A 10,817-nucleotide genomic window follows, 5' to 3' on the forward strand; every position below is an offset into this window, starting at 1 on the left:
TGTGGCTGTTGATCTGTTACCAGGTTCGGGAAGCGTGAATGTGCTCTTAGCAAAGCTACAGCCAATTTAGGGACCAGGGAGCTACGATTCTGGCAGCAATTATATGTCGAGACTCTTAAGTTCAAAATCCTGCAGTTTTATAACCCCAGCTCTGCAGAGAATTATTCGAGTCACTGTCATTGTAATCAGTTCAGGAATATATTTATGTGTTTTCAGTGCATGTAACTGGAGTGCCGTTAGCTAAAGATTGTTTCAATCTCACATGACTTGAAAGAATCGATGTCATTAGTTTTAAATTTTGGAAACAAAACTAGTGTAATACCCCATGCTTTCCCCTGCCAGCTGTACTGCTGGAGTGGGATGTGCTGTTACCTGAAATGAAAGAAGCCAAACTGTAACTTGCTTATGTGAAACGGCTTCTCTTGGTTTTGAGGGTCTGAGCCTGCAGAGTGCTGTGAGGAAATGTGCTGCTGTGGTTTTTAGCACATGTGCTGTTTTGTGTGTGTTATAAGCCACCTCATACCTCCAAGTTATCATTTATTTCAGGCGTAGGTATTCTTGTTTTTTTCTTGGATGCGTGTGAAAACTAAATAGATGGTCTTATGCTTTGAGAGGAAAGGGATGGATTTTTAGCATTAAGCTGTTGTAGCTCACATGGTATCCAGTCCCCACCCATAAATTATCTTATATCCACGAAGATGCTCAGAGGGCTGGAGCACCTCTCCTATGAAGACAGACTGAGAGAGCTGGGGCTGTTCAGCCTGGAGAAGAGAAGGCTCCGGGGAGACCTTCTAGCACCTTCCAGTACCTGAAGGGGCTACAGGAAAGCGGGAGAGGGGCTTTTTACAAGGGCAAGTAGTGACAGGACGAGGGGGAACGGTTTTAAACTGAAAGAGGGGAGATTTAGATTAGATATTAGGAAGAAATTCTTTACTGTGAGGGTGGTGAGACACTGGCCCAGGTTGCCCAGAGAAGCTGTGGCTGCCCCCTCCCTGGCAGTGTTCAAGGCCAGGTTGGATGGGGCTTGGAGCAACCTGGCCTGGTGGAAGGTGTCCCTGCCTGTGGCAGGGGGGTTGGAACTAGATGATCTTTAAGGTCCCTTCCAACACAAACCATTCTATGATCTGTGATGTCTTCAAGTGGAACACAAAGCCTGAATATCTTACTAGGTCAAGACATTTTTATGTGTATTTCAGAGAGAAAGCAGACACAGTAGGAGTGGATTGATCAGCTGCAGCAGATTTGGTTTGCAGCATGCCTTGGATATTAGATCCAAGCTTAAGCTACAAAATTGTTTACAAAGTGTTTTGGATTCCAGCTGAACAAGATGCAGTTCGAATCTTCAGACTTACACAGAAAATGACACACCAGCAGGGAGACATTAACTAGTGTGTCTTCCGTGGGAGTCTTCCAAACTGCAGACACTTTGAGGTGAGACTAAGATAAAAATCAGCTGAAATTTATAGCTTAATTTTATGTTTTCTGTGAGACTTTGAGTCCATCATATGCGGTGAAACTGGGCAGGTGATGACTAACTGCATAATAAAACACACCCCTGCCCCCCTCAGCAGCCACCCAAATCTAACACGTAACTCCTGGGCGTGGGAAGCCAGTCTGAGCACAAAACCTTGGAGCAGCGCTCCTCCAAAGCGAGCAGTATATGGGGAGATTTTGTAGCTGGTAATTACAGTGTTCATGCAGGAGGTGAAACATCTGGTTGCAATCCACTACTTGAGTATCTTACGCAAGGTAAGGAGCATTGACAGGAGGGACTGACGAACCCCTGTAGCAGGGAGGGCTTTGTCCTGTCTGCTAGAAACCCCTTGCCTCAAATTCCTGCTCTCAGTGTGCTGGGGAAGGATTTCAGCATGCACCTCCCACAGCTTGGCCAGCTGTCCTAAACACAAGGTTCCCCAACCTGGCTTCCTTTCCTCGTATTGTACGGATAACATTTAGGGTCTGTTTGGGAATCAAAAGGCTTTTTGTGTCAAGACACAGTGTTTGGTCTTGCCGAACTGCTTGCTTCATTTTTTTTCTTCCTTCTGGTTTCCCAAGTACTTTGGGATGGACCAGCTCAGAGCTTTTGGCAAGTGAGTTGCCAAAAACTTGACCAAACTTACTGATGTGTCCATGACTGAATTGTAGTTTTACAATGACATTTTTTCTTCTCTGATTAGTAACTTATCATGGGCATTGTAAGTTTCTGTGATTGTAGAGTAAAAGCGACATCCAGCCACTTTAATACTTTACCCATAGCTTATTTTAAAAAGTACAGGAAAACGTAGCCTAGCAAAATTGTGGGAATAGATACCAATCTTATTCTTCAGCCTACAAAACCTGCTGAGCGCTGCTCCAGCCAGGTCAAAGTAACCTAAACAGGACAGAAACAGCCCTTAGAATATCCACTGTACACAGGTGAACTCTGCTTGTGGAGTGGATTGGGTGGCATTGCCAGTATGAGATCAAAGGGAGGAGAGACTGGGAAAGAGGATCCTGTCTCACATGCAGAAGGTAAGTCCTCCTTGGAAGACAGGAGAGGTGTTAAGAGCTAACTGGCTAACATTTTCATAAGTACTTCAAGTCTGGAACGTGTAATTTAATGCTCTGAATAATACTGGACACAGAGCACACTCTAATCATATCTTTATTCCCAGAACTTATTAAGCTGATGAATGTCTTCTAGCAAGCTGTCCATCCTCATTTTAGCGGTTTCAGGTGATAGCAAATGTGCTTCCTCTCGGGGTAAATTGCCCCCTTGTTAATTATAGGGTCTGTTGAAACTTTGAATTTTATTTCTAATCTGAACAGTTCTAGGTTTATCTTCCAACCATGTAATTTTATTACGCCATTTTCTGTTCTGTTCAACAACTATGTACCAGCAGATACCTCTTCATCTTTTGAATAAATTGAGCAGAGTGAGCTCATTAGGTCTCCGAGGAAGAGGTGCACTTTCTGACCTCGGATCATTTTTGTAGCTCTGTTTTCAGCCCTTATCAGTTCTGGGGAGTCTTCTGCAAACGTAAGCCCCTGCGGTGAGCACAGCACTTGCTGTTACACTGTGTTCAGTACACCACAGGGTATTCCTTTGTGTCTGCACCCATGGGTGGTGCTCGCTCCCTTTGGCTTTTCCATGGGAGCCCAGATTCAATCTCTTCCCAGTGCTCCTGGTGGCAGTTGCAGCAGGGGCTGAGCTGGTTTATACTAGGGGGGGCTTAGTGCATGAGAAAGGCACTGCAGTAGTTGCAGAGCGGGCAGGAGCATGGCCAGATCTGTGTAGCACTGCACGCAGGCCACTTAGCCCTGCTGAGGTTTCCCTTCCAAATCCCTTTTGGGCTTTGCTTGCCTAAGGTGCTGCAGCGTGTTGCCGAGGTACCTCCACGTTGGGTTTGCTGGTGGCAATGGCTCGGCTTCTCCCAGCAGTACACCGAGTGAAGGGGGAAGGGAGCAGATGAGCTCTCAAATCACTCACATCAAAACCACTGTGAATTTGTGCGTTTGCATCGGATGGGCTTAGATGCAAGGGCTCTGTTCAAGCGGTAAGAGTACAACAGGAGTACAACAAGGTTTGCAGTTCAGGGCCTCGTGCCAGACGGCTGCGCTCGTCAGCTGAAGTGCCAATTACTCTTTAACCAGAGTGCTCATACACGTATTACAGAGCTGCCTTGCTAACATAGGCTTCAAATCTAAAAGGAGCAACGAAACAGTCCCTGCAAACATGGATGTGCCATTCATGAAGGATGTATGCTGAGGCCAGCAGAGCACCAAGCATGCTTTAATGGTGATGTTACTGGCAGTGGTGTAAGGACACTGCGTTTTGTCTTTTGAGCTCCACAGCCTCATTAAGAAACTAAAACATTTGTGGGTCTGTCATGCAGTCTTTCTCCCCCTGAGATGTTTAAGTTAGTTGACTGTCAGCATGGTGATGCAGGGCGTAAAGGTTCAGAGAATTACCTTGATGGTATGACGGCCTCTTCCATTCCGACTGCAATCCAAGGCTCATTTTTTTCTCTCATTGAAATTCTGTGCACGATTTGTTCCTCTGGTTGTTTAACGATGTCTCTCATGTTTGCCCTGATTTAAGAAACCCTCCTTTGTAGCGGAGATAACACAGAACAGGATGATATAATTGCAGTAAAGAGGCCCTGGAGCTTGCAGTAATAGGATGGTTCATCTGATGTGTACTGCCATTAGAAAATAACCCACGTATGTATGTTCTCAGGGGACAGTAACGAGGCTTTTAAGGATTACACTTCATGTAGGATGAAAGCTAATGAGCAAAAGAGCAAGTATGAAGAAAACTATTGCTGCAGAAAGCATGGTGCCGCTTCCTGTTCTCACTTGTTCCCTGACACAGAGACATCCATCTCTGCCCAGCAATGCATGGCTTTTCGTGCACTGCAGTAGGTTTCCAAGGATTCTGAGAACACTGTATTATTTTCATTTCATTGAAGAATAAATAGCATGTCAAAAGCATGGCTGGGGTGAGTTGAGGATTGCAACTGCTGTGTGTGTGTAGAAAAATAAATAATTAAAAAAAAGATTTGCTAGGATGATACATTTTCATGAATATTGCTGAAAGGTTGAGATATTAAGACTATCAGTTATGCAGAGTCTCAATTCTCCCATCTCCATTCTTTTCCTGGTCAGTATGCAAAAACATATGAAGACATCAACACACGGTAAACACTGAAGGATCCGTTTCAAATGTTACGTGGCCGTCAGAGTCAGAGTTGTAGAATTTGGGCTGCAGAGGTAGGAAATTCAGAGCAGCTGGTTTCTGATATTAATGACTTCTTGTTCAAATGGATTGTCACGTCGAGTGGCAATTACTTCCCCTTGCATTTGTCCTGGAACAGAAGCTGCCTAGCAGAACGGACTTGGGCTTCTTTGTTTTTTCACAGCATTTTCCTATTGCTTGTAGAGCTTGTTACAGATAAATTAGTTCACCTTTTAATACTCTGTACTCCCTCTGCACTGTTGGAGTATATTTTTGTACCTTGTTAGGTTTTTATGTTCAGTGGAACAGATGAACTTGCATCTTTCTTCATATATTTAACATAGTAAAGTGTCAGACTTTGCTATCAGGTAAAGTGAAGTGGCTTCACTTGAGTTGCAGAGCCTTGAAGAGGATGCTGGATTTTGAGCAAATGCTGTACTGGGGCTCTGCAGCAAGGTCTGACATCCATAACTTCGTGGTATTCCAAAGGGTACTGATCATAAAAAAGAAGTCCATTAATATTGAGTGAGGAAGAGATGACAGCCAACGTCTTTCCAAGGATGCAAGCAGGCCAGTAACCTTCTTAAACGTCCCTGTTTCCACCTACTAGTCAAGGGAGCAAATGGTCAAGAGACCACAGTATGTCCTTCTGGGCCAAAGTAAGTAGTTAATTTCACTTAACAGCAAAGAAGGTTCAGGAGACAATGCAATCAGATTCTTATGTTAATACCTCTTTGCTCCCATCTGATCACATTGGAAGTGTGTTAGAGTGCACATGAAGTATTTTTCTGCTTGTGTTGAGGCCCCTCTGTGTGGCCAGAGCATTGTAAAGGGCTCACAGAGGGAGCAGGAAAGAGGTCTTCTCCTCCCTCTCCGGGGTGTAAGCAGGACTCTGTGTGTGGGGACAGGTGTGAGGGGTGCACACGCCCTATGGGCAGGAGAAATTGCTGAAGTCCCTGAAGAGTAATAAGATTGTTAAAATGATAATCCATAGCCTAGTGGACCTCAGCTTTTAACCCTTCCCCTTTGTCTTCTGCACCTAAAACATGGAGTGGTTGTGCCATGTACTAAGCGGTGTTTGCTGATACAGAGGAGATTTTCAGGGCAGAGGTACATGTTATTGTAATACCTCCATCAGATGACGTCTGCACGTTCAGTATACGGGTAGATACTTAGGTCATTTCCATAACTTTTTGTTTCAGTTTGACAGTCATGTCTGTATTGGGCAATAAATTTGTTGTATTTGGGGAATACGGAGCACAGAGCTGAGGTGAAGAGACAGCTGTATGTTCAAACAGACAGCAGAGTATCAGCAGTAGTCTGACTAAAGTAATGGTAATGCAATTATATTTATTAGAGATAACAGAAGGGCTTCTCTCTACTTGACCCCAGGGGTGTCTCTCTGTCCCTGCAGAGCCCCAGTCCACCACCCTGTGCCAGTGCATCACGGTCCAACTCTGTAAGCCCAGATCTGATGTTCGATTGCATTCCCCAACTTAGTGCACTTGGTCCCTGGTCCACCACCAATCTATCATTCAGTACAACATCTGGGACTTACTGTGACAACTGCAAGTGATAGGAGAGGAATTATCTGTTCCTGCTTCCACTGTCAGTTGACTTCTCTCTGCTTAAACTTCCAGTCTTGCAAATACCAGAATAGTAGTGCTAAATTTTTTATTTCTATGGGAGCAGAAGAGGACTTGCAATTTTATTATTGCTGCATAAGCCTTCTGTAAACTCAGTTACAGCACTTCTGATGTTGGTAATTTTTGTGACTAAAAAAATGCTGACGCTGTGTTTGTGCATAGGAAAAGAGCAAACTTGAATGTATAATAATCTGGTGCATTTGGGAGATGTTTGATGCTACATCCCAGCCAAGTTAATCACTCATGGAATTATTCTTTTTTATTTTGCTCAGCTGACTGGAGACATTAATCTCATATCTGTGGAAGGGCATCTTTAATGCCCAAAAATTGATCAGAGATACCCAACGTTTCTCTGGCATCAGAAAAGATTTTGAAGGAAAGCTATCAGTTGACAATAAGCCAGCAGAAACAGAGACATTTGTTACTTTATTTTTCTTACATAATGAAGAAATACCCAGGTGATGATTTCCTATTTGTGAAGTATATTGAGCCGTGTACTGTATTCATGAATATAAATTGAGCAGACGTGACACACATTTTTTTGTATAAAAATAACACAGCATTGATCCTCCTGATAATTATTCTTTGCCTGAAATATGCTTATTCTGCGAACATCACTGCAGGGTTAATAGTTCACTGCATAAGTGCGTGTTAAAAAAACAGGAGTGCTAAAGGACACGGAATGTCTTAAGGAGAAATTATTCATAGATTTATAATGACTGTGGCTGGCTGCATTTTTCAAGGACATGATCTTTCTGCATTTTCCTTTCCCACTTTTTCTGCAAAATCCTTCATCTCTGAATAGTAGCATCACCTGAAGGGAGGTTGTAGTGGAGTGGGAGTCGGCCTCTTCTCCCAGGCAACTAGCGATAGGACAAGAGGACACAGCCTCAAGCTTCACCAGGGGAGGTTCAGGTTGGACATTAGGAAGCATTTCTCCTCAGAAAGGGTCATTAGCCATTGGAAGGGGCTGCCCAGGGAGGTGGTGGAGTCACCTTCTCTGGAGGGGTTTAAGAAAAGCCTGGACATGGCACTTAGTGCCATGGTCTAGTTGCCAGGGTGGTGTCAGGGCAATGGTTGGACTCAATGATCCCTGAGGTCTCTTCCAACCTGATTGATTCTGTGATCACCCAGCCAGACCATTTCCATCTGGCAAGGCTCATTCTCAGGCTGCATCATGTTGCTGCCAGGCAGCGCACCGCTTGCACTTCACTTCCCGTCCACGCTTCTGCCTCGTTAGGAATTTTACCCTCCAGATCATCCAGGCTTTGCCCATTTCTCAGTTAGTCCTAGAGGAGCCATCCCAGCCGAAAACCTGCGAAGTTGTGGTGACTTTGAACACAGAGCGAATCGCAGGTTGGAACAGAACCATCAACTTCTCATCCCTGTGTGTCAGCAGTGTTCCCACCAAGCAACGGGGAGGACCAGACACTCCCTCATTTATGATTTTCCTCTTTTGCCAAACATGAAACTCGTATGGTAGAATATAACCCTTAATATGCTCTAATCGTATGAAAAGGCTTGCAAGTAGGAGCCAGTGTGTGTACAGATGTTCTTGATTAAAGTCAGTCTTCTCTGTTGACGTTGCGCTAGGGAGCTGCATTACAAGAAAGGTGAGAGGGTAAGATAAGAAACGTGACCTGAAAGAAAACCAACAGATTAGACTGTGAAGGCCAAACACTGGTGTCCTTGAAGCCGGTGGGAGTTTTGCCTCTGAGGAAGTCGCCAGAAGCCAGTAGCACCCTGTGTCTGTTCAGGGCTTTACAATCCTGCGCTGCAGTCAGGCATCCCTCAAGGTGGTCTGTGCTGCAGGGTTGAAGAGCACAAGGAAAGTGTGCTCCTGCTCATGTGAGCCTGCCAGGGCTGTCAGCTCACAGCATTTGTTTATTCCCCTTCAATTTTCACTTCCACTAATGCTTCTCTAGAAATAGAGCAACTTTTTGACGAACGCAGAGAGAAATGATGGGATCATTTGCTGTTCCATAGAACGGTTTTAATTTTTCCCCTACAAGTGACAGAGTACTTGAAGACATTTTTCTTCTTCCAGGTTACCAGCCTGTCCTGCCGAACCAGCAGCAGGGGTTCCAGGGTCTCATGGGAATGCAGCAGCCACCCCAAAGCCAGAACCTGATGAATAATCAACAGGGAAATCAGGTGCAAGGCATGATGGTGCAGTATCCAGCCATGTCGTCTTATCAGGTACTTGGGAGCTGTAAAGACAGACTGCTTTTCAGAGTGCTTAATTGAATTAAGTTTTCATATCGCAGAATGGTCTTAATTACTTCATTAGGACAGTGTATGGCAGGAGGCCTCCTAATAAATACGCTTCTAACTCAGATTGGTTTCTTTGCTTCCTCTTTAGGTATTCTTAGTACTCCTGATTTTCATTCTGAATTGGTAATACTTCAAATGAACTGTTTATTACAGCCTACAGTGTGGGTAAAATGTGACAAAGAATGAAGGAATTATACTTCTTTCTGTGAAGAAAATTAATTTAAAAAAAATAAGACAGAACATTGCTTTGTTGTTTTCATTTTGGTTGGGTTTTTTTTCTTGCCAGTGCAGTATTGTTTCCTGTAATGAAGTTGAGGGCTTTGCCTGATCTGCTTAAAAATTACTCATCTGTGGAGACTCCTGTCAAGGATCTCACCATGTCTTCTATAATAAACTGTAGCCAGATAGATTTTGGTTTATTGGAGTTTGGGGAGAGGGAAGGCAGTGGCTTGATTTTTACGGAGTCTGTAAGTTACCCAGGCTTATTTCCCCAACTTTATGTCTGGTTTCTGTGAGAGGTGGCCTGTGCTTATGTTTCCTGCTGGTCCCTCTGGAAAGTTAAGAAACTAAATGACATCTAATTCATTTTAATAGATTGCAGTGATTGAGCAGCCGTTTACCTTTTCGCTCAGCTTCCCTGAAAACACTGCAGCAACCCAGATGGAAATGGGGGAATTGCTTGTGGGTAAAATTTTCCACTTACATCTTCAGAATTATTATATTGAAAATTTGTTTTAAAGGTTAATGATCGAGTTAAAGGTTTAGACATACCAGGGTTGAGTCTTCTGTTTGCACTGATCCCAGAAATTCATACTCTGCTAGATCGTGAGAGAGCCGCTTACTAGACCCAGGAGCAGAGGGATTTCTCTTTAACCCTTCTCTAACAAAGAAAATCCTCAGGGATGAGAACAGTTCTGAGCAGCATAAAACGACACATTTTGGCAGAACGTGTTGTGTACTCAAATTCAGCTAGAAGGAAAATAAGGATACTCAGGACCTACTTTAATTTGTTTAGTAATGACTATTTTTTTTCCTCTGTCTTTCTGTATCCCTGTGTAGGTGCCAATGACCCAGGGTTCTCAAGGATTGCCGCAACAATCATATCAACAACCAATCATGCTACCTAATCAATCAGGTCAAGGAACACTTACAGCCACTGGAATGCCTGTCTACTGTAATGTCATACCTCCTGCCCCACAGAACAACCTACGGTTGATTGCCCCACACTGCCCCTCCAATAACGTTCCAGTTATTTCTGCCAGCTGCAGGACAAACTGTGCGAGCATTAACAATGCAGGGTGGCAGGTCAAGTACTGACACTGTGGCCTAGCGTGGATATACGAGGATAGTGGTGCATTATTTGACAAATAACTCATGGCCTTCAAATGAAGAGGAACACAACAGGATAATCAGTTGAGGACATAAGTACTGACTATGCTCAAGTGATTTGCTGCTGGAAAAATCTGTAAAAAAACAAATAAAATAAATTTTGAAAAAAAAAAATGTTTGCTGGTTAATGGTGCATATTTTTGTCATGTCTGCTAGGTATGCCTTTATAGCTTAGCTAGTGACATGAATTCATTGAGGTAAGATTTTTTCCTACCACTGAACACCACTGTGTAGATTGTAATATCCCTGATTCGGATTAGTTTTGTACTTTGTGTTGAGTTTGTGAAGCTAAAAGTATTTAAAAATATAATAAAATCACATTGTACCAAAGCTGTAATGGAAATGAAAAAAATGAAAACAAAAAAGAATTACTGAATGGAAGGAATAATTTATATACATTATAGAGTTTTTTTATGGATATATACTGTATTGTAGTGCTTAATCACAATAAAGCTATTTGACCTCATGGAGAAAGGTCATGTTTCTACCACCTGCTTGGTCTCCTCTCTGTTTCTGAATGAACTTCCCTTTGGTTCTGCATTGTCTTGTTTAAGGTGAAGCTAATGGGGGAATGATGCTTAATGGGCTTATGGGAGTTTGATGAGAAGGCAACATACCTGTGTCTTAGCATGCAGTACCATAACAGCTGGGGCTGCTTCGAAATTGTAGCACAGACACCCAGAAAGCATTCAGTGAATGATGTACCAGATCACCTTAAACTAAGTTTGTGCTTTTCCAATCCCTAGGACCGGTAATGTCACAAACACAATTCACCTCCTCTGCTAACTCAT

At 43.4% G+C, this 10,817-nt stretch overlaps 1 protein-coding gene across 10 annotated transcripts in view; it reads left to right on the top strand.

Annotated features, from left to right (window-relative positions):
• ARPP21 (cAMP regulated phosphoprotein 21) overlaps positions 1-10,516 on the top strand; it is a 191,655-nt gene extending 181,139 nt beyond the window's left edge. For all 10 annotated transcript variants that reach the window (XM_068405651.1, XM_068405641.1, XM_068405648.1 and 7 more), the window contains 2 exons: positions 8,411-8,562; positions 9,697-10,516. In XM_068405651.1, coding sequence (XP_068261752.1) covers positions 8,411-8,562; positions 9,697-9,954 — 410 coding nt within the window. In that variant the 3' untranslated portion in view covers positions 9,955-10,516. The remainder of the gene's footprint in view (positions 1-8,410; positions 8,563-9,696) is intronic.
• Positions 10,517-10,817: the final 301 nt, after the last annotated feature.

The sequence above is a fragment of the Nyctibius grandis genome, chromosome 7 (assembly GCF_013368605.1).
Source record: "Nyctibius grandis isolate bNycGra1 chromosome 7, bNycGra1.pri, whole genome shotgun sequence".
NCBI lineage: Eukaryota > Metazoa > Chordata > Aves > Nyctibiiformes > Nyctibiidae > Nyctibius > Nyctibius grandis.